General features: G+C 44.0%; 2 protein-coding genes across 5 annotated transcripts in view; both read right to left on the reverse strand.

Annotated features, from left to right (window-relative positions):
• Window positions 1–2,462: 2,462 nt before the first annotated feature.
• The window catches only part of FKTN (fukutin), an 88,209-nt gene continuing 66,296 nt past the window's right edge, over window positions 2,463–24,375 (reverse strand). For 2 of the 4 annotated variants that reach the window (XM_060408991.1, XM_060408992.1), the window contains one exon: window positions 2,463–5,182. In XM_060408991.1, the coding sequence (XP_060264974.1) occupies window positions 5,121–5,182 (62 nt within the window). In that variant the 3' untranslated portion in view covers window positions 2,463–5,120. Of the gene's footprint in view, window positions 5,183–20,039; window positions 20,124–24,375 lie in introns of those variants that run through there. The other 2 variants (XM_060408993.1, XM_060408994.1) reach the window with 2 other exon arrangements.
• TAL2 (TAL bHLH transcription factor 2) lies at window positions 2,502–5,021 on the reverse strand. Its single transcript, XM_060408995.1, has one exon. The coding sequence runs from the start codon at window positions 5,019–5,021 to the stop codon at window positions 4,704–4,706; it is 318 nt and encodes a 105-aa protein (XP_060264978.1). The 3' UTR covers window positions 2,502–4,703.

Raw genomic sequence — 24,375 nt, forward strand, 5'->3', positions numbered from 1 at the left:
TTTTTTTCAGTTGCACAGTGAGGCTTGTGGGATCTTAGTTCTTCGACCAGGAATGGAACCCAGGCCATTACACAGCGAAAAGCTAAGTACTAACCACTGGACTGCTGGTGAATTCCTTCAAGTTCCATTTCAATGTTACATTTTAAGAGAGGCTAGAGAAATATTCTTAATGGAGCCAGTCTTGATCTAGTTTTCTCATTCTGAAAGTCAAGTCACTGGCATGGTTGTTGTGAGGATTCAGTGTTATAAATTGTTACTGCCCTCAAGGAGATCTTGTTGCTGGGGACAGAACATACACAAGATGTCTGTAATACAGGGAAGAGGAAGCAAGGGTCTTGAAGCAATAAGAGTATTCTACAAAAGAAGAGATTATATTGAGTGGTGGAAATCTAGGAGGACTTCACGTAAGATGGTGTTTAAGATGAGTCAAGCTTCCTGAAAGAGTGGTATCTAAGATCAGTCATGAAAGATTTTAGAAAATGGAATTTAGTGCAAGAAGAGAGACTCACAAGAGTAAAGCTGGAGGTATCAAAGAGTGGAGAGTGTTTGGGGACCATCAAGTGAAGCAGTTTCCTTAGCATGTCTGATACATTCAGGCAGTTGTGAAAAGAAGGGTACACTGAGCCAGACTACAGAAGGCCTGGTTTGCTGGGATACAGTATCTGACTCAGTCTGGTGGACGAGACACTGAAGGTTTGATAGCTGGGGATGACTGTGATTTGAGAAGGACAATTAGGAAGCTGTGTGAAAATGAAGGAAAAGGAGACACTACTAAGGAATGCTATATTTTTTTTAAACTAGAGACAACAGAAGGAGTGAGGTTCAAAGCCAGGACAGTTGCTGTGAGGATGGAGAGATGGAGGGCATGCTTAGTAAATTTGTGAAATATTTTCTAAAAAGGAAAAAAATAATAATTTCTTTTCTTAAATAATTTATTTTCAATAAATTAATAGTTAAATAGCAAATTAGAATCGATGATTAAAAACTCACAAAACATCAACAAATAAAATCTTTGGTTGGTACCGCTAATCACATTCTACAAAGCACATTGATCCAATTTCAATTAAAAAGCATATGAAGAAGGTCACCAAACAGTATCACAAAGAGATGAGCCTAATAATAAGATACATGTCCATTTCCAATCCTAAAATCCTTCATGGCTGAATAGACTGGATGCTGGGTCAGGAGATCTTGCACTATGTCCTGGGTTTCCACTAATTGTCCATGTGACCACTAGAAAGTTACTTCAAAACCCTCTGGACTGTTTTCTCCTCTGTAAAGTGAGGAGTAGAACAAGCCAATCTAATGATTTATATAAATAGAAGGACTTGTTATACCTGGTTTCTGGAAGCTTTCAGTGGTGTCCATAGCAGAACAAGTAATAGAGAAGCATAGATGATATAATTGGTCTAAATTTTTCTGTTGGGTTCAAATGATCCATAAAGAGATGTACCATCAGTGAACTATAATTCATTTGAACCATAAATTCTTACTACTCCAGTCACCAAGCTGTAAATACAGGCCACCAAGGAAAGCTGTGGAGTGATTTTAGAATTAGCTTCCAGTCTCATGTGTACCTTGCCAAGCTTCTGATACACAGGTACCTACAATTCCTTTTGACAGTCACTTTAACCAATACAACTTGACAGACCAAGACTCAACTTGCAAAAGAAATAATTTGAGATAAATTACATTAAGTAATATATTAAATGTTTATTCACTTATCATAGGAATTTCCTGCAGAGTTTCTTTTAAAAACTGTTCCCCTCATTTAATTTAATGATACTCAGTCTCCTCATGACTTTTCAATGGCACTCAGTTACATTTCAGTGGAAAGGCCCCCTGTGCACAGCAGACAAGGCCCCAAAAGCAGAGAAGTGCACTCACTCTGAGAAGAGCAGTAAAATCCTATGTTCACACAAAAAGGTCTACTGTGCCTTCCTCGGCTACAGTTCAAATGAAGCTACTAATGGCTCAGTGCTAAAGAATCCACTGGCAATGCAGGAGACAGACCCAGTTTCAATCCCTGGGCTGGGAAGATCCCCTGGAGGAGGACATAGCCATCCACTCTAGTATTTTTGCTGGTAAGACCCCATGGACAGAGAAACGTGATGGGCTATGGTCCATGGGATCATAAAGAGTCGGATATGACTGACGCACAGCACAGTACAAAAATACTGTCAAAAGTGTTACGGTGATTTAATGCCAGATGAGAGAATAAGCAATATTACTCAAATGACAACTGTCACCAGAGTTTTGAGATGTGATATCATGTGGTAGTTTGGGGACAAATTTAAGTCCACATAAGCTCATGAGAACAATGAAAGCTCATGAGAAAGAAATGCAAATTTGGGGGAATCCCGTGGTTTCTGTGTTTATGTGTTTGCCTGGACTACTTTGAGTCTGTGGGGATGTTTATTCAATGCTGTTTAAAGAAAGGACCTACACACAAGAATGCATTGTTTTTTTAAAAAAAATTATTTTATTATTCTCATTACTTATTTTTATTTTTTGTCCATGCTACACAGCATGCTCTTTTTTTTTTTTTTTTTTTCCATTTTTTTGGGCTCCAAAATCACTGCAGATGGTGACTGCAGCCATGAAATTAAAAGATGCTTGCTCCTTGGAAGAAAAGTTATGACCAACCTAGACAGCATATTAAAAAGCAGAGACATTACTTTGCCAACAAAGGTCTGTCTAGTCAAAGTTATAGTTTTTCCAGTGGTCATGTATGGATTTGCAAGTTGGGCTATAAAGAAAGCTGAGTGCCAAAGAACTGATGCTTTTGAACTGTGGTGTTGGAGAAGACTCTTGAGAGTCCCTTGGACTTCAAGGAGATCCAAGCAGTCAATCCTAAAGGAAATCAGTCCTGAATATTCATTGGAAGGACTGATGCTTCAGTTGAGGCTCCAATATTTTGATGCTCCAATCCACCTGATGCGAAGAACTGACTCATTGGAAAAGACTCTGATGGTGGGAAAGATTGAGAGCAGGAGGAAAAGGGGATGACACAGGATGAGATGGTTGGACGGCATCACGTACTTGATGGACATGAGTTTGAGTAAGCTCTGGGAGTTACAGATGGATAGGGAAGCCTAGAGTGCTGCAATCCATGGGGTCACAAAGAGCCAGACATTACTGAGTGACTGAATTAGCTAACACGGCATGTGGGATCTTAGTACCCTGACCAGGAATCCCACAACCCCAGCATTGGAAGTGCAGCGTCTTAACTTCTGGACCACCAGGGAAGTCCTAAATGCATTGTTTTAATAAATGCATTGTGCCGTTAAGTGTGAATGCTGTGTAGAGTTTAATGACATTATGAACTTGCTGTTTTGATAATGAGATTCTGAGGATGACTCATCCAGATTTCTTCTGATCACCAAACCAAAGAGGTTCATTTCAGCCTTCCATAAACTGAATATTCTTTCTAGAGTGGGCAGAAAATTTAAATTCCTCTATTGTGTATATATATAATCTCAAACCCATCAATTTCCTACCTATAGTTCAGAAGGTTTTAAAACCAATGTTCTGTCAAGAATTTTGGGAAAATAAAACATTCCAGAGATGAGACAATCAAATGACATTATTTATATTCTGGGCTTAACTATGGGATTCATTTTTTAATCCAAGCGTTATCATGGTGGCATACGGTTGTGAGTTCTGCCAGATCCACGCCTTTCATTCTTTTGTGGGCACCACCCCTCCCAGTGCAAAACTGAGCTAATGCTCCTCAGCAGGGAAAACAAATCACATATCCATCAATTCATTAGAGTCTGGTATTACACTCCTATTGTCTACTCTAAATCTTTTGTTAAGCTCTCTGTTAAATGAGCTATTAAATGGTAATATTTAGATTTTCATCATTCTATTTGAATTTCACAGGTCTTAAATCATCAAGAACTCATGCTGAATTGAAAGTTTTCAATACCTGACATGTGAAACTAAAGGATTAGGAAAACTATTTTAGTACTTCTTTTCATAAGAAAACCATGAACTCTCACAAATTATCATGTCCTTTCCTCTCATGGGTATAATGTGCCATTTGGCTTTAGCGATAACACATATACTCGTGGTCCAATGCAAGTGACACCTCACATTTCCATAGAGATAGAGGATGCAGAGCTCTCCTGCACATATCTGCTGCCTTCTTGTGGTCCTCATGTGTCAGAAGGGTCTTTTATCCACAGATTCCCCACAAGTCTCCAGGCTGGTTTCTGCAAGAGCTATCTTTTCATTTGTCTTATGCTGTTCACCCTTGATCACATATGCCTCATTTTTCAGAACAAACTTTAAAATATGTTCGGAGGGTAGCATTTTCTACTCATCGATCTGCGATCCATTTTGAGGAAACTCTTCTTACAACTGAAAACATATTACATAAAGCAGTGATTTTCAAACCAGTTTTTTCAGTCTAAGGGTCATTTTTTCCCCCCAAATAACATCTTATGCAGGAACCTGGATTTATAAAATCAACAGATACAGGCTGCTCTGCCTGAAGCCCCCGGGGAAGATGTGTGGCCACCTCCCTTTGGCCTTCTTTTAGCATTCTGCAGCTGACCATGAGACACCTCCTATGAAGCTTGAGTTCACGCCTCACAAATTATTCACCATGCTGACTCTAGTACTTGCAAAAAGGCTGTTGACAGCTAGTGACTTCTGAACCAGTGCTGCCTGGGGTCACAACAGCCAGAGCCCCACTATCACGGAATGTGGTGGCTTGAGCCAGGTGATGGAACCTGGTAGTCACCAAGCAGAGTCCTGTCTGGCAGGTGGGGTCCTTGAGGGAAAAGGCCCAGAATGTTTCCGGGAGCGGCCACTCCTGTTTGCTGTAGGCTCTGCTCTCCCAAGACCTTCACCAGGAAGTTGATGTACCTCATGGCCAGGCGAAGTGTTTCATTTTTGCTCAGCTTCTTGTCCGGAGGGTGAGTGGGGATGAGCTTCCTCAGCTTGGCAAAGGCACTGTTGACGTTCTGCTGCCTCCACCGCTCCCTGCTGTTCGTGAAGATCTTTCTGGTCATGTTGGAGTTCCTGAGACAAGAAAGAGAAAGGGCCCTGAGGGCCAACACCTTGTCAGAGGCCTGCTGGGTAGCCCATGTCCTGCCAGGAGCTTGAGCCGTTCATCTTTTCCACCCAGATCTTAGGGGATGTGCTGCCTCATTTCCAGGTGTTGTGGATCTTCCTGTGACAAGAGAAGAAAATGCGGCAGAAGAAAGGGCAGTGAGAACACCTCCTGTCAGCTTTTCTCTCCCTGGTTGTCTCGAAGCCTGCAGGTAACATGGTGTTTTTATCCTAATACTCCCGTTACTTCTTTTATAACCAACTCTTCCTAAGTGTTCAGAATCAGGCACGGCGTAGGACTGAGTACACATGAGAATAAAATACATATTTGTTAATAGGGAGTTGAATTTAGATTCTTTAAAAGGGGGGAGGGGGCTGTGATCCTAGGTTTCATTTACAACATAAATTAGGAATGAAGAAGGTGACAGCAAAACCCTTCTGGGTGGTGGACTTTATCTGTAGGATTGGGCGCACTGTGTAAGAGCTAAAATGTCTAGACCAGACCACAGTCAGAGGAGGATGAACAGGGTGAGGAAGAATCTTGAAGTCCAGTTGTATGAAGAATAGCAATGGGGTTATTTAGCACGCCAAACAAAGAAAAGGAATAGGTGAAGGGCGACAATTTGATATGGATGCTGCGGAAGATAGCCAGGCTCCCCAAGGTTGAATTTGGATGATCTTTCCAACCGTAGGCGAGGTGATTGTTATCACGTATTGCCAATCCTAATCGTGCCATTTTTTCCTCTGAGAGGCACAGGCCCCTTTGTTCAGGTGGCTTGGATTAACATACATCAATGGCAATGTTTATGGCACATCAGGAAATAAGCCAAAACCCAGCACCAGACATTTGGTACCCTTGGCTCATGGCTATCAGTTTGCTACCTGCTCCGGTCTCAGCAGCCTGGTCAGAGGGTCCCTTCCTGTTCCCCACACCACCACCTCCCCCCACCAAAAGAGTAGTAAATATTCCCAATTCCATACCTTTGCATTTTCTGTCCCATGAGTTCCCTCCTCACTGTTTACTTGCCTATTTCTACACAATCTTTAAAGAGCAGATTAAATCCTTCTTTCCATTCCTACAAACCCTTCCAGGCCATCCCAGAGTCTCCCATATCCTTCCCTTGCTGAACCCCTGCAGCCACTGGTGGTAGACAAAGGCTATTAGGAGAATTAAATAAGCTTAATATTTGTAAATCACTTTCAACAGTGCCTGACACACAGTAATGGCTATAAAAGTGTTGAGGAATAAATACAACAAAAATATGTTTATAAATAAAAATGACTTGTGAAATACTGAATTGTGAATACTGGGGGGAAGGTAATATCTTGTTTTTCTATAACCAAGTGTGATTATACAACCTCTTGGCTCTTGCTACCTTTGTTCCTTTATTTTAACCCTTCCCGTAGACCTGCTCTGTGCTAGGCCCCCTGCTATGAGCTGGGCTTGTGGACTTGGCTGGGATGGGATACTTGTGCTCAAGGAGCTTATTGGATGGCCTGATGGAGAAGGCAGCACATACAGAAACATTGAAGAATCACAGGACAAGGTCCCACACACTAAGGGCCAAATCCCGAGAGACACTTGCTGACTAGAGAAAAGTGTCAAGGGATCATGTCAAGACCAAAATGATCAGGTCAACGCTGCTGAGCTTTTCCCTAAATTCTACCTTTCTTCTACTTTTATTTGGGCTTTTCTGAGGATATGAGGGGCTTCCCCAGTGGCTCGTCGGTAAAGAATCTGCCTGCAGTGCAAGAGATGTAGGAAACTTAGATTTGATCTCTGGGTCGGAAAGATCCCCTGCAGGAGGGGATGGCAATCCACTCCAGTATTCTTGTCTGGAGAATCCCATGGACAGAAGAGCCTGGTGGGCTGTAGTCCATAGGGTCGCAAAGAATCGGAAATGACTGAGTGAGCACACACGCACACACAAGGATATGAGTCTGTAGGTAAACACTGAGCATCTGACATAGGTTACATAAAAGCAACATATAGAATACCAGGAAGTTGGTAGGTGCCTCTCAAAATGCCAGCTTCCTTCCACAACTGTTTGTGTTAACGGCCCACCATTGCAGGAAGGAGTTGGAGGGTTACAAATTGGTACCTGTGGCATGAAAGGGTGGGCCCATTTTATTTGAAAAGGACCTAAAGAAGTGATTTGTCGAAGCCCTAGTGACTTATGAGAAAGCAGATCCTTTTCTAACTTAATAAACACTTGGAACTTCTGCTCCAGAACTTTTCTTCTATTCCAGTGGCCCTTGACTTAGACTGCTTATTGGATTCACCCAGACTGTACCCCAGGCCAATTAAATAAAAATTTCTGGGGGCATTCGTGTTTTTTAAAACTCCCCAGGTGGATCAGCTTGGTCCTCCAGGAAGCAGATGTCAAGCTGGAGTTGGATGTACAACTAGCAGTTTATTGGGAGTTAAGCCCTGTGAAAGATGAAAAAAGAAAAGAAAGACTTGGGCCAAGAATGACTTCAGACTGCAATGCACATCTGACACTTGCAAAATCAAAGCAGGGAGGCTGCAGGACTGGGCAGAAGAGCCTCAGGCTGCAGTACAGAGCTGGAAAAGTGGCAGCCAACCCAACAGGGAGATCTGGGGCAAAAAGTGCCTGTAAAGGAGATGCTATGGGGCAAGAATCGCCAGGTCCTGGCAGCGCTGCCACGCTCACTCATAGGCTGGGAGCTACCTGAAGAATGGAGGCCCAGTCCTGAGTCCAGTCAGCACTGCTACGGATGGCTGTCAGCTAACTGCGCTCCCTGTAGCTGAACTGCAAGTGTCTTCCTGAAGCGAGGTCCCATCAGTGCACCCCTCACATGATCTCCCTGTGCAGCCTACGCTAAGAACATTGCCTTGCTCTCCAAACAGCAGCTCTGAAACCCAGCAAAACTATGTTTAAGAAGGAAGCAGTATTTAGGGGATTAAGAGTGACAAACTGTTAATATTACATAGAATATCAGCTAGAAGGATTATATGCCCCTAGGACATTTCCCCATGCAGGTTCTTGTTGACCTTCCTGCTTCTGCCTGGGTAGGAGAGGCCAGTGCTGTGCTGAGAAACCAGTGGTGAGCAGAATCATGGCAGCTCAAGTTCAGTGGCTGATCTCAGGCCCCCTCCGGCTTCCCCCATCAGCCACTTAGGTTTACTTCCTCTATCTCTGTAGAGACACCCTGGTTGGATCCATGATCCAATACAGTCACATGTACTCCAAACTTTACTATCAACAATTACTGACCCTATGCGCCAGACACTGTGCTGGCTGCTGGACACTGAGGAACCCTCTGCCCTATGACACAGATGGGAAGCCCAGGGTCTGTAGGATCAGAGAAATACCACCTAACTCAGGCAATCCAGGGGACTTCCAATCTGAAGGGGGTGATACCCAAGGCCTCTTTCTGTGCTGAAATGCCATAATGCCCTGCCTTTGCCTTTTATCTACCTAAAGTGAAAGTGAACATTGCTCAGTCATATCTGACTCTTTGTGACCCCATGGACTATACAGTCCATGGAATTCTCCGGGCCAGAATACTAGAGTGGGTAGCCTATCCTTTCTCCAGGGGGTCTTCTCAACCCAGGGATCAAACTCAGGTCTCTCACACTGCAGGTGGATCCTTTACCAGCTAAGTCACCAGGAAAGCCCAAGCATACTGGAGTGGGTAGCCTATCCCTTCTCCAGTGGATCTTTCCAACCCAGGAATCGAACCAGGGTCTAACCTGGCCTTTATATCTACAATGAGCATTGTCGGACCTGTATCTAACTATACCTACAATATGAAAGTATGAACCTAAATCAAGGGAATTTTTAAGACTATCCAGTTGTGCTCACGTTGAAACTGGCTGCTTTGCAGCCAGGACTATAGGAGTAAAGTTACTTTTAAGCTTCTCTTGTCAAAAGAGGCTTTAGCTTATTCACTAGTCCCATGGGAGGGTCATTTTCAAGCTGGGAAGAAAAGATTAGCCAGGATAAACTAACTGATGTTCTCTTCTGAGAAAGCTCCATCCTATTGTGAGAAGCAGAAACAGGGAGGAGAGAAGTCAGGCTTCTGAAATGCAGTCTTGCCATTCTAGGAGATGCTTAATAATTACTTGTTGATTTATCCTCAAGTGTGTTACTCTCCTTCTCCACACTGGGAAATAAAAATCAGTGATTCAACAAGCTGGAAAAACTCAAAGTAGAGGTCACTGGAAAATTATTAAAGTATTTATTAAATCAAAGGAAAATGGCATTTAGTGTTTTTCCTGTTGCACGTACTGACTGCTGCAAATCTTGATTCAGAGTACTTTAAGAGCTTAAAAAATACTCCAGATGCCACAGAATCAGAGAGCATCAGACAGATGTTGAAACAGAGGTTCAGTTCTTTGTCCCAGGTCACACAGCCCAATGTGGCAGAGCCTGTGTCCCAAGCCTGAGTCACCACTGGCGCCAGCTGAGTCGGGGCTGGGGAAGCCCAGGGACAGATTTCATCTCAGAACAATTATTTCAAATATATAAAGGGAAAAGTCTTCTCAGAATATTAAGTTAAAAGGCATGAATTAAAATACATGGACACATAAAATAACCAGTTATACTTCATAGGTATGAGAATAATTCTAAAATGCAAAATAATAAAACCTATGCTTCACTTTTAACATTAAATAATTAGATTTGTCACCATCATTTCTAACTGGTGATTGGTAAGTGGTTTTTTCAGAAGATCAGCAACATCTGTAACAAGAGTTGAAGGTGTCTATGATTTTTATTGATGACAAAGGCGTCAGCACTGCTACCACCACTGTATTTATTCAACATAAACATTCATAAATAAAGGAAATGCTCAATTTAGTTGAAAGGTTAGTAGATAAAAGGATGTAATTTAGAATCTCCTGAGTTTTATCCACACACCCCTGGGTGGGTAGGTGTCATGGGCCAAAGGTTAAGAATGCCTGAATAGGAGGAATGTCACAGTAAATTGAATAGGAATATGGATGAGCACAAACTTCGTTACCACAGAAGGTAACAGGTTACTGGAGAAAAGAACAACATGATGCCCCCTGAGAAGGTGACCACTACCTGTAACAGGTGCTGCTGCTTTTTCATGTGGATGTTTTCTGGACATGGAGCCCAGGTCAACCAGAAAGGCAGCAGCACAGACGTACAGACAGCTAATGTTCCTACGGTGGACTAGGCCAGGCATTCAGGCTCACACTGCTCTCTTCTCATAAGATGTTAATTTCTCTTTCTGGCATTTGGTCCTGTATATTTCTCTCTTCTTTCATCTCTCTTTGAAAAGTAAGTGAAAACATGATACAGAAGGAGGGTAATGAAGGGTGGTTTATACAATTGGGTTTGGGGAAGGTGCCTAACCTCAAACACCAGGCACAGGTTTGCCTTTAGAAGTTGCTTTAGAAGTAACACAGGCTAACTTAAGGGGGGTGGGGGTGGGTGGGGAATCAAGCAGTACCGCAAGTGATAAAGCAAAAAAAAGTCCCCCTCCCTTATCCATCTACCTATTCAAACTCGTTCTCCTGCAGCAGCCAGTTTGGTGTGTCTTTATATAATATATCCTCTATACATATTTTTAAAAATCACCATACGTGCTATTATGCAATTACTTTTCTCACCAGACAGCTCTGCATGTTGATGTTCTAAACAAGTACATTTACTGTGAATGTGGATGTTTGGGTGGGCTCCCGGTGCACTGGGAGGGCCAACCTGTTTCAAAACAGCGCTCTACACCTGCCTTCCCAGCTCACGCCCACCCAACCCAACCTGCTGCCCTTGACCGCTTCACTTCCCAGCTTTTCCCTTTTTCTTTTTCTAATTCTTGCTCCCCCTTGCCTGCAGCGCCTGCCCTGCGACTAAGTTCAGGCATTCTGGAGAAACATCTAAAGTTTCGCACCTGCCAGGTTTCCAGGAGTCTCTCACCCCAGCTCAGAAGCTGCCAAGACGGCCCTCGGAGATGCTCCTGGGTGTCCGGGACATCACATATCAAGGCTCAGCAGCCCCGCCGACACGCGCTAGGTACCCGCTAGGCTTACCCGGAGCTGCACCACGGCCCCTGCTCCACGGAAAGTCCCCACGTCTTCTCACCGAGTCGCCTTGGTGGCTGCCACCAAGTCACCTCCACACCCCTGCCCTCCGCGGCGAGTGCGGCTCGGACTGGGGAACTGCGCCAGAGACTCGCTGGCGCCCAAACCCAGCAGCGCCCCCAACCCTCTTTAGCTCACGCACCTCCTCTCCGAGCAGGGAGCCCGCGCCGCAGTTGTCGCCCTCGCCTGGGCGCTGCCCCTTCGCCACCGCCTTTATAGGCATCGCCTTTTGTCTAGGGACCCACGGGGCCCCTTCCCCGCCCTAGACTCCCGCAGGTCCCTCCCATACCCACCCTCCACCCCTACATCCCCGCTTCCCGGGACCAGTCTCCCTGTGCCCTAGAACAGAGCAGAGGCGGAAGAAGCCCCAGCTTTGTGTAACGTTTGGGGCGCGAGGGGGTCCTGACACTCACCCGGACTACAGCATACCCCGGAGGGCGGAATGCAACTTACCAACCCTTTTCTACAGTGTCTACAAACCTCCGGAAGTGCGTGCCCCGAGGTCAACTCATCAACTCATCGGATGTCAATCATTTAAGCCCCAGTGAGTCTCCCAACTGTAGTTCAAGAACCACTTACTTCAAAACCATGGGTGAGGGAAGGTATAGACTTCAACACCCACAGCCAAGACCACCAGATCAGGTTTCCTGGGGATAGGGTTAGAAATCTGCCTTTTTACTAAGTGTCCCAGGAGATTAACACACACAGAGAAGTTTAACAGTCACTGCACTGGACAGATTCCCAGATTTATTCATCCCATGTTCCAGAGTGCCTCCTCCTTGGTCTTACTGCTTCTGTACTTTCCTCTTTCCATCTATTCTCCAGCATCACCCAGAATGATCCTTTGAAAACCCAAGTCAGGTTCCTGTTGCTTCTCACTCAAAACCCTCCTCTGGCTCCCCATTTCACTCAGAATTAAGCTGAAGTCTTAACATTGGCTCCCAGATACCTTTTACCTGACTTGTCTGTTCCTTCTCTGCCTGAGATGAAGCTGAAGAAGTGTACTCAGCTCTAGCCACTCTGACATCTGTAGTTTCATGAACATTCCAGGCACCCTCCTGCCTCAGGGCCTCTGCATGGTGTTTCCACTGTTTGCAACACTCTCCTCTCAAAATCCAAATAGTTCCCTCCTTCACATCCTTTGATTCATTCAGAAATTATTAATACTGAGTGTCTACTATGAGCCAGTGCCTGTTACAGGCACTGGGATTCAAACAAAACAGACACAAATTTCTGCCCTCAAGGAGCTGACATTCTTCAGGTCTTTGCTCAAATGTCACCTTTCCAATGAAGATTCTCTGACCACAAGGTCTAAAACCGCACCTTCACACACACAAGGCTCTGCATCTTCCTACCTGCTTTATTTTTCTCCTTAGTATTCACTGCTATGTAGTAATATTTTACTTATTTGTTTTGTCTGTCTCTCCAGTCCCACTGAATAGGCATTCTTCAAATGCTGGTTAATAAATCAAACTTCTAGGTATCATACTCTCTGAAGGTACCAGCATAGGATTTGGCACAATAAATTCACAGAGGCATTAATGCTTAGTGGGTAAGAGCAAAGGACTCTGGATTTGCATTACCCAGGTTGAAATCCCCTATCTATCCACTTATATGACCATAGGCAAATCATGTAACTTCTCCCTACCTCAATTTCCTCATCTGTAAAACGGGGACAATAATAGGGTCATGAGGACTAGATGAAGAAGACTCTTGGGAGTCCCTTGGACTGCAAAGAGATCCAGCCAGTCCATTCTGAAGGAGATCAACCCTGGGATTTCTTTGGAAGGAATGATGCTAAAGCTGAAACTCCAGTACTTTGGCCACCTCATGAGAAGAGTTGACTCATTGGAAAAGACTCTGATGCTGGAAGGGATTGGGGGCAGGAGCAGAAGGGGACGACCGAGGATGAGACAGCTGGATGGCATCAGTGACTCGATGGACGTGAGTCTGAGTGAACTCTGGGAGATGGTGATGGACAGGGAGGCCTGGCGTGCTGCGATTCATGGGGTCACAAAGAGTCGGACACGACTGAGCGACTGAACTGAACTGAACTGAGGACTAAATGAGAAAAACAAAACAGGTAAAGAATTTAGCACTGGGCCTAGCACACAGTCAGACTAATGCAAATTTTACTCTGATAAATCACATTATTGTTACAATTACTGGCTCCTTCCCTTCCTTGTGAGAGGATTGTCATGTGACTGGCAGTGCTTCCCTGTAGGTAATTTAGGTAAAGAGACAGCTTGCTCCCTTCCAGGCTTGACCATGTGACTTACATCAGACAATGGAATGTGAATGGACTTGACTTGGTTGTAATGGATTAGAAGCTTTAAGAGTTATTGCTGATTGAGCTCAGTCATAAGAAAGTCATGTTGGGGGTTGCTCTCTGAAGAAACAAACCCATAGCCAACTCCAGCCTTCATAATGTGAGACAGGAATAAATCTTTGCTGTTGTAAGCCATTGAGATTTGGGGGTTGTTTGCCCCCCTCTTCAAAAAAAAAAATGAATACAGTTCTTATTATAAATAAGAAAGCTATTGCCCAAATTGCTAGGTTCTCAGAGGGCAGGGAAGTTAAGAAAATTATATATCTGCCTTCAAGGAGTTAGTTCACAGTCTTTGGGAGGAAGAGGACATGACAAAAATGACCAAATACAAGGCACAGAGTCCTGAGTGCCAGAGAGTATGAAATTGGAGGTAGGGAGGCAAAGATTCTAGCTGGAGGATCAGCAATTGATCGTGGGAAGGATGACATTTAAACTAGGCCTTGAGGCAGGGCTGCCTCTGACATTGGTGGACCCAGGACAAGGGTACAAATGGAGACTACTGACCTATCCCCATCCCTTTTCTCTTCCCACCTCAAGCTGTCCTGCTCTGTGAGGGGCCTGGTATATAACATGGACTCCCAGTCCACATGGACCTAAGAAAAAGGCCCGTGTTCAGTTCAGTTCAGTTCAGTCACTCAGTCGTGTCCAACTCTTTGCGACCCCATGGATCGCAGCACGCCAGACCTTCCTGTTCATTACCATCTCCCGGAGTTCACTCAGACTCACGTCCGTGTAGGTTCTGACAATGGACTCAAGGCCATTTGAGCAGAAATGCTGCGGTTCTGGATACAGAGTGTGATCTAAATTCAGGGGTTCCTGATACCCTAAGCATGGTCTAGAATGTGGGGAATGGGCAGGTACATGGTGGGCACAGGAGTAGGGCCAGAGCAGGGCAGGGCCATCTAAAGCACAAAACCCAAGGCAGGGGCCTGGGCCACCCGGGTACAAGAGTGGGAGATGCTGGGTAGGAATCACACATGTAGGAGTGGAGGAGAGGGCAGTCCATGTGAAGACAACTGTGTGCCTCCAACATAAGAGTGATATGTTTAGATTTACAGGTTCTGCGGCTCATTCTGGCGTCAGAGGATGGACTGGAGGGTGGGTTGGAAAAAATGAATTGGTCAGTGATGCACAGGCTCAAAGGGGCCTTTGGGAACATACTCTAGTGTTTGCAGTGAGCAGCCCTGATTTGTCCTTTCTGCTGCCTGTCTCTGTGTGCCATTGAGGAGAACTGCTTTCTCACAGGGCCTCTTGGTGCCCATGCTTTTCCACCCTACCTCAGTCCTGATAGAGCACACATTAGAATTTAAACCAAGAACCTACATTATCCTTCCTCTCAGCCAAAGCCTGCGAGGTAATATATTCTTAACGGCACATTCTACAGTTATAAAGAAGAAGTGTACAGAGAAGGCAATGGCACCCCACTCCGGTACTCTTGCCTGGAGAATCCCATAGACGGAGGAGCCTGGTGGGCTGCAGTCCATGGGGTCATTAAGAGTCGAACATGACTAAGTGACTTCACTTTCACTTTTCACTTTTATGCATTGGAGAAGGAAATGGCAACCCACTCCAATGTTCTTGCCTGGAGAATCCCAGGGACAGGGGAGCCTGGTGGGCTGCCGTCTATGGGGTTGCATAGAGTCGGACACGACTGAAGCGATTTAGCAGCAGCAGCAGCAGGGCTTCCCTGGTAGCTCAGGTGGTAAAGAATCTGTCTGCAATGCAGAAGACCCCAGTTTGATCCTTGGGTTGGGAAGATCTCCTGGAGAAGGGATAGGCTACCCACTCCAGTATTCTTGGGCTTCCCTGGTGGCTCAGACAGTGAAGAATCTGCCTGCAATGTGGAAAACCTGCGTTTGATCCCTGGATTGGGAAGATCCCCTGGAGGAGGGCGTGGCAACCCAATCTAGTAGTCTTACCTGGAGAAACCCCATAGACAGAGGAGTCTGGCAGGCTACAGTCCAAGGGGTCACAAAGAGTTGGACACGACTGAGCGACTAAGCAAAGCACAGCACGGTAACTAGGAAGCAAGACTGGAAATATGTGAAGCTAAGGGAAACAACAATAATTGTAAAACAGGATCTGTGTACAAGTGGACCAGGATCGAGAGAAAGGACAAAGGGAAAGATAAGGACTGCAGAGAATGGAGCACAGAGGTGCCAGCACAGTGCAACCGAGGTCAACATTTGGTTTCTTCTCCGAAGTCTCTTCTATGTTATTGCTGGTTTTATAATTTTTAAAATGGGGAAAGCATTTTGGTGCAGCATTCCACTAGCAGTGATTCTTCAGCGTGCTGTGCTGTCTTTCCTGCTGGTCCCACAGTGTGGAGAGTTTAGGGGCGAGGTCTTGCAGGGGAAGGGGTTGAAGTAGGAATTTACATAATCCGATTATCGGGGGATTAGGTTTGGGCAGCTAAACGCCTCTGTGTGCTTGAGCTAAGACCCTTACTATTCATGGCTCTCACTGCCCCCTGGAGAGACTGCACCTGCGGGAGGGAGGTGGGGACAGGGTCCTGGGGAGGGACGAGGGGGCTGGGGAGGGAACTAGGTCGTTAGGAGGGCTCCAGCTTTGTTAGCCTTTCTGATTCTGCTGACTTAATTGATCTGTCTGGATTAGCCTGTGATGCTGGATCTCTAGTCCTGTGTGCTGGGGTTGTCAGCTTCAGGAAAGACCAAACTGAGGTTTTCAGAAGGGATTCCGGTTAGCCCAGGTGATTGTGGGCTAAGGTCATTTTGGCTCAAGGTCAAGCACCAGCTCTATCCAGTCTTAAAACTCTCTTCTTCCCTGCTCATCTTAACCTCCTTCCCAGTTCCTAATTCTGCATTATCCAGGCCCCAACGCATCCATCTTTTTCTCCATTTATGCAGTTATACATCCAGCCCTCCTTCCATGCATTTATTGTTAAGCTTCCATCAGTTTATTCATCACATGAATTAGCTGGTTCTTGACAGTTAATAGAATTTACTAGTCAATCCTAGATAGGTTTTGTTCCTTCAAGTGTACTACCTTTCAAGTTAATTTTGGTACTTTGACATAGAAAACTTCGACATTTTCACATTCATTAATAAAGTGTTACATACAGTTATTCAAAGTTTTTAAAACTATCTCGATATTTACTTTATCATCTTTCTCATTCCTTGTATATTTATGACTTCTCTGTTATTAGCTTTGCAGAGCTTGTCCATTTTTCTTTTAAAAAACTACCTCTATGGTTCATCATTTTTCTCACTTTCTAATGTATTAATTTATACTATCTTTTAAATTTTTTTGGACTTTCTAGGTTCCATCTTCTTTCAAAAATTGGTGTAACTGGTTTATAACACTATATAAGCTTCATGTGTACAATAATATATGTCAACTTCTGTTCAGCTCAGTCCAGTTCAGTCGCTCAGTCGTGTCTGACTCTTTGTGACCTCATGGACTGCAGCACGCCAGGTTTCCCTGGATACTACCAAAAGTAGAGAGTGCTCACCATCAAAAGCTGTTTCCCTCTGTCACAATACAGTGGCCCCTCTTTAGCTATTGTGCCCCATCCCCACCCCTTTCCCTCCTAGTAAGAACTACTCCATTTTCTACATCTAAGTTTTACTTTTTTTAAGTATTCCACGAGTAAAATCATACTGTATTTGTCTTTCTCCCTTTGACTTCTTTCACTTTCTACTATATCTTTGTTACATCAGCTCTTTTTCATTTGCCTGTGTTTATTTTGTCCCTTCTCTACCTTCCATTCTTAGATTGTCCATTAATTTACATTCTTTTTAAAAAGAACAGCACTTCAGGCTATGAATTTTCTTCTGATACGTCTTTGATGTCATCCTGCATTTCCACTCGAGTATCTTTGCCGTTAACCTCTAACACGGGTTGTTTAAGTTTTCTTTTGGAGAGGTTTTTTGTTGTTGTTTAATTTCCTTATTGTGGTATTTTTTTGGTAAACACCTGCTATTAATTTCTAATTTTCTTGCAGTGTAGTCAAAGATATATCTTGTATTATTTTTGCTTTAGGATATTTACTGAGAGTTTCTCTTTGGTAAAACATGATCAGCTTCCATAAATGACCCATAGGTAACAGAAAAGGAGGTATACCCTCTGTTTGAAAAATAAAATTTTTTATATATATCCACTAAATTGATCTTCTATATTCATGGGAGTTTGGGTCTATTTGATCTGTTAGAATTATGTGAATATCTTCCTCTACTGTTTTGTGTCTGTTTCCTTCCTTTTGGTTTTTCCAGGAGTGTTTGCTTTAGATTTTTATACCCTGAAATACAAGGCATTTCATACATAAAGACTCATGGAAGTTTTATTGACTTAAGAGAACTGTGCCCTGTGTCAACATAAAATGATCTTCTTTGCCTTGCTTCTTGTCATGAATTCCATTTTGTTTTATGATACTACAACTCCTGTTTTTAAATTTGCATTTTCCAAATAAACTGTTCTTTTACAATTAAATTTGTCAATATGAGGGTGTTACTTTTGGTCATAGGTTTTATCTTTCTGTGACATTTTATTTGGGAAATTTAGGTTCCCTTGAGTCCTTTGGTTTCTTAAAGGAGCCCCCCATCTCCATTTTGGATTCTTTAAAACAAGTCTTATTCCAGTTTATTTGCTTTCAATGAATGAACATAAGACAGTGACAACTCATTCTCCAACGGTTGCCTCCAGCCTGCCCCACTCTCCATCAGAAGTCACATAACTTGTTTCTGTAAAGTGAATGCTTCTAAGGCCAAGGAAGGAGTTTCTTTAATGATTGTTTAAGGAAATGAGAAGAACATTCTGGTTGCTGTATGGAGGGGGCCAAGAAATGATGTGGGGAGACTAGGAGGCTGTGATAGGGATACAGCCAAGAGGATGATGGATTGACAAAGGGGGTGGCATCAAGCACCAACTCCAGGCCACACACTGAATTCTTTATCCCTTATGTAGCACTAAGTACTAGGTGTCATGCTAGGCATTTTACCCAATTTTCTCATTCTTTATGAAATAGATGGGGAAACAGTGGAAACAGTGGCTGACTTTATTTTTCTGGGCTCCAAAATCACTGCAGATGGTGACTGCAGCCATGAAATTAAAAGATGCTTACTCCTTGGAAGGAAAGTTATGACCAACCTAGACAGCACATTGAAACGCAGAGACATTACTTGGTCAACAAAGGTCCGTCTAGTTAAGGCTGTGGCTTTTCCAGTGGTCATGTATAGATGTGAGCGTTGGACTATATAGAAAGCTGAGCGCCAAAGAATTGATGCTTTTGAACTGTGGTGTTGGAGAAGACTCTTGAGAGTCCCTTGGCCTGCAAGGAGATCCAACTAAGTCCATCCTAAAGGAGATTCTTGGTAGGACTGGGTGTTCATTGGAAGGACTGATGTTGAAGCTGAAACTCCAATACTTTGGCCACCTGATGCGAAGAGCTGACTCATTGGAAAAGATTGTGATGCTGTGAAAGATTGAGGGCAGGAAGAAAAGGGGATGACAGAGGATGAGATGGTTGGATGGCATCACTGACTCAATGGACATGGGTTTGGGTGGACTCTGGGAGTTGGTGATGGACAGGGAGGCCTGGCGTGCTGCAGTTCATGGGGTCACAAAGAGTCAGACATGACTGAGCGATTGAACTGAACTGAATGAAAAATTAAATATTTTCATTATAAATTTACATTAACAACAAGTTGTTATCCTAGACAAAACAAAATATTGTGAAAATGAAAGTCACTTAGTCATGTCTCTTTGCGACCCCATGGACTGTAGCCCATCAGGCTCCTTTGTCCATGGAATTCTCCAGGCAAGAATACTGGAGTGGGTTGCCATTTCCTTTTTCAGGGGATCTTCCCAACCCAGGGATTGAACCTGGGTCTCTTGCATTTCAGGCAGACTCTTTACTGTCTGAGCCACCAACAAAATATTGCTCCCACAGAATTTAGCTCCCAAATAAATTTAGTATTTCCCTAAATACTAAAATGTATGCCCAAACAAGTCTTCACATGTAGCTGACTGTATTACTAGCAGTACTTATACAAACATCTTTCCAGAGCCAGCAGAGGCTATAAATTCTCATGGATTTAATGTCACTCCATTCACAGGACCCACAGGGCAACTGATTGATGAGTACCCCTCCTCTGAGACTCTTCCTGCCACCCCTCCTCTAACATCCCCCAAATAGAAAAATAACAGAGCAAGTAGCTAGCTCCTCTATGATGAAAGTGGGTGACGTGGGAAACCAGGGTATGTGGAAGGGAGAAATACACTGACATGGCCCATTGGGAAGGGTGGGAGCTTTGGTCTTCTCTCCCAAGAAAAGAGAGATTTGGCTTTTCATCATCATTTTGGGACTTCCCTGAGATTATTCCCTAGTCGTGACAGAAAAGTGAAGATGCTAGAATCTTTAGACCAGAGTCCCTAAGGTACACAGGTTTTGTAGCCCTGGACATACTTATAGATAGGAACAACAGAGGAAAAAAAATGATACTGATTAGGAGAAAACAAACCTGCTGAACTAGGTTTTCCCCTGTAGCACACAGTGACTTTCCTTGACAAAGGAGGAGAAATAACATTACACTGTAAACACAATTATCCTTACTTGGAAGCTTGCCACAGCCTGTTACCAAGCATCCTGCATCTAGGAGTCAGCAAATGACGGTCCTCAACTGGATCCACACGTGAGGAGCCCTGTTTGAATAAAGCGGGTAGGGGTGGGGAGAGTGATCTATCCACAATCCGGAATCAGATTGGCAAAGGCTCCCTGCACTGTTGTTTAACACTGTTCAACTGCCTCGTTGATGCCCTTTCTTCTTGTCTCCCCTCTTTTCTATCTGCTAACCCAGTGCCTTGCCTGGGATGAGCACAATGATGAGGTTACTGGTTTGGATTTAAGTAGAGGAATTTTTAAATTTGTTTAAAGGCTCACTGATGCACGGTAACATTCTCAGTTAAATTGGCCAGTTGCTTAAGAAATCAAAAGTTGGTCAAATTGGAAAAAAATACTCTTCTGAGCCTGTTTTCTATAAAATGGGGGTGATAAATATTCACTGATATGCAGTAGACTAAGTGGGAAAAATTACTGAGGAATACCAAGTGGAAAGCAGTCTGGCAAAGAAGCTGAGAGGCCCTTCATTAGGCTTTGGAGGCAGACTGGAATTTGAATTTCTGCTCCAACACCAGCTGCCATACTGGGCAGTTACTTAACTCCTCCCAGTCTCAATTTTCTCAGCTGTAAAGTGGAAATAATATCAACTTCATGGGTTGTTGCAAGATTCAGTGTTCTAATGTATGTAAAGTTAATGCTTGGGAATAAATGCTAAAGTATAGCTGATCAATAAACAATCATTTTATTACCAGAAAACTTTACCGAAAAACTAGACAGGGAATATGAACACGTGCCTCTAATTCCCCCTAATCAAAAGGCACTTTTTTTCTTTCATTTGCTCAACCCATTATCTTGGCTGTCACCTCTCTCCTTCCAGTTGCTTTGGATCTTGTGCTACTTACTAAAGAAGCATTTATTTCCTTCCACTAACTGAAGCCAACATTGCAGGGCTGGATGAATGAAGGAGATGTCAGAGGAAGAGAAGGAAAAACTTCTCTTGACCAGCAGGCTCTCTCTTACAGTTAATTTTCACTCTCCAGCTCCCTAGACCCAAGGCCCCTTGGTAACCTCCCCCTGGCCTGCCCTAACATTTCGCCACCAAGACACCTGGTGTTGAGGCTGGGTGGGTATTTCATTTTTGTCCAGAGCAAATGTTGACAGTTGCAGCAGAAACCAGGGCACACAACGGCTTCAAGTGAGTGGGCTTTTCTTCCCTTAGTTACCAGTTAGGGGGATGCACACACAGCCCTGAGTGTGCCCAGCTGCGGACACTCTCAAGACCAGGCTGGCTTGGCCTCAACTCTGTAGGCCTGGAGCTGTGAGTGCTTCTATTTCCAGCCAATAAACCCGAGGGCAGTGGGAAAGTAAGGGCAGTGAGGGTGGGCAAAGCCAGGTACTGGAGAAAAGAAAAGGGTGGGAATGCGACTCCCTTTTTTCTCTTTATACTCTCTGGTCTTTGTAAGAGACATGATTCATGAATGGGTCCCCTAGATGAGGATTTAGATGCTCTGTGGGTAGCAGATAAGAGTGCAGCCTTCTTGCAGAGAGTAAATTCATTGCATACTCCTCATAAAGTCAATAATGTCAGGCTTATCAGCTGTCCTCATTCCCCACTCAGCCCCTGGGGAACCAGGACTTGAAATAAAGGCTGCAGCTCCAAAGACTGGAGAGTGGAGGTGCAGCACTGGGCTGGGGAGGGGCCTTTGCCCTCCTGGGCTGAATTTTAGGCAGGTGGGGGAAATCTGCCAGGCCTGAATTGCCCAGAGCCCTGAGCTTCCCAGACTGGCAAATCCCACACCAAACCCATACACTGAGGGGATGAAGGAGGTACCCCTGGTCCCCTCAGATCCAGCAGATGTTTCTGGGAGGCTCTCAGGGACTTCTTAGGAAGAGCAATGTCAGTTGTTAGCATAAGCTGTACTCCCAGGACAAGGAGAACACCTCCTCTTTACCCATTGGAAACCAGAGTCTCCAGAAGTCAAGAGAAACTAGGGAGATGAGGGTCAGGCTAAGGTCCAGAACTGAACATCTTGACTGCGCCCTTCTCCTTTCCTGGCTTCAGTTCCCAGCTCCCACAGCCAGGCCTTACAGTGTTCCCACAGGAGGGCCCATCCTGTTCTGGTTCTACCTGAAGTAGCAGGTATAGAAGTGGCTCCAGCCTCTTCCCTACGTCTGTCACATTACCTACACTGTGGTACCCAGGCCTAACTGGGTACCCTGACTTCCCCTGAGCCAAGGATCTCACTATCAAGTCTCCTGCCTCAATTCATCTAACTGAGCCTTGGCTTTCAAATGCCTGTTCTAACTCTTGGAACCCTCTGGATAAGACCCCACCCTGGTCCCAGCATGCTTCTCTGAGACCTGTACCACTGATCTTGAGCTCCACTTCCTGGAGCAACAGCAACTGCCCCTCAGCTTCGAGATCTCCCCGCCCCTGGACTCCCTGTGTCTTTGCCTGGCACTAGATGGAAATTCCTAGGAGTGACTTCACCTGAGCCCCCGGAGTAGCTTATCCCTACCTGGCAAGGTATCTGTGCTCTGACCCTACAACTGAGAGATCCCAGGGTTCTGGGAATGAGTTTCTGTGAACCTCAATTTTCCCACATCTCTACTCTGGCCTTAAAAGAACTTCATGAATGTTTAGTGAGTCAGTGAATGAACCATAGTCCTAGCACAGAGGCTATGAGTAGTAATCTAGCCAGAAAGTTTACTGAAGACATCATGCTCTGATTCAAATAAACTTTTCCCATTTTCTCTCATCTAAACTTTACAGCTTACTCCTTGGAAGGAAAGATAAGACTGCATATTAAAAAGCAGAGACATTACTTTGTCAACAAAGGTCCGTCTAGTCAAGGCTATGGTTTTTCCAGTGGTCATGTATGGATGTGAGAGTTGGACTGTGAAGAAAGCTGAGTGCCGAAGAATTGATGCTTCTGAACCATGGTGTTGGAGAAGACTCTTGAGAGTCCCTTGGACTGCAAGGAGATCCAACAAGTCCATCCTAAAGGAGATCAGTCCTGGGTGTTCATTGGAAGGACTGATGCTGAAGCTGAAATGCCAATACTTTGGCCACCTGATGCAAAGAGTTGATTCATTGGAAAAGACCCTGATGCTGGGAGGGATTGGGGGCAGAAGAAGAAGGGGACAACAGAGGATGAGATGGTGGATGGCATCACCAACTCAATGGACATGAGTTTGGGTAAACTCCGGGAGTTGGTGATGGACAGGGTGGCCTGGCGTGCACGATTCATGGGGTTGCAAAGAGTTGGATACGACTGAGCAACTGAACTGACTGACTGACTGACCAGGAACATGGAATATTTCTCCATCTGTTTATGTCTTTCTTTCATTAGTATCTTATAATTTTCTGTGTATAGTTCTTTTGTCTCCTTAGGTAAGTTTATTCCTAGATATTTAATTCTTTTTGTTGCAGTGGTGAATGGGATTGATTACTTAATTTCACTTTCTGATTTTTCATTGTTAGTATATAGAAATGCAAGTGATTTCTGTGTATTGATTTTGTATCCTGCAACTTTGCTAAATTCACTGATTAGCTCTAGTAATTTTCTGATACTATCTTTAGGACTTTCTATGTACAGTATCATGTCATCTGCAAACAGTGAGAGTTTTTTACTTCTTTTCCAGTGTGGATTCTTTTTCTTTTTTTTCTCTGATTGCTGTAGCTGGGACTTCCAGAACTGTGTTGAATAATAGTGGTGAAAGTGTACACACTTGTCTTGTTCCTGATCTTAAGGGAAACACTTTCAGTTTTTCACCAATGAGAATAATGTTTGCTGTAGGCTTATCATATATGGCCTTTACTACGTTGAGGTAGGTTCCTTCTATGCCCATTTTTCGAAGAGTTTTAATTATAAATGGGTGCTGAATTTTGTCAAAGGCTTTTTCTGCATCTATTGAGATGATCATATAGTTTTTATCTTTCAATCTGTTAATATGGTGTATTATATTTATTGATTTGCATATATTAAAGAACCCTTGCATTCCTGGAATAAACCCAACTTGATCATGGTGTATGAGCTTTTTGATGTGTTGCTGAATTCTGTTTGCTAAAATTTTGTTGAGGATTTTGTCATCTATGTTTATCAGTGACAGTGGTCTGTGTTTTTTTTTTGTGTTGTCCTTTTCTGGTTTTGGTATCAGGGTGATGGTGGCCTTGTAGAATGAGTTTGGAAGTGTTCCTTCCTCTGAAATTTTTTGGAAAGAGTTTTAGAAGGATAGGCATTAGCTCTTCATTAAATGCTTGATAGAATTCTCCTGTGAAGCCATCTGGTTCTGGGCTTTTGTTTTTTGGGATTTTTTTTTTTTATCACAGCT

Source organism: Ovis aries, chromosome 2 (assembly GCF_016772045.2).
Source record: "Ovis aries strain OAR_USU_Benz2616 breed Rambouillet chromosome 2, ARS-UI_Ramb_v3.0, whole genome shotgun sequence".
Lineage (NCBI taxonomy): Eukaryota > Metazoa > Chordata > Mammalia > Artiodactyla > Bovidae > Ovis > Ovis aries.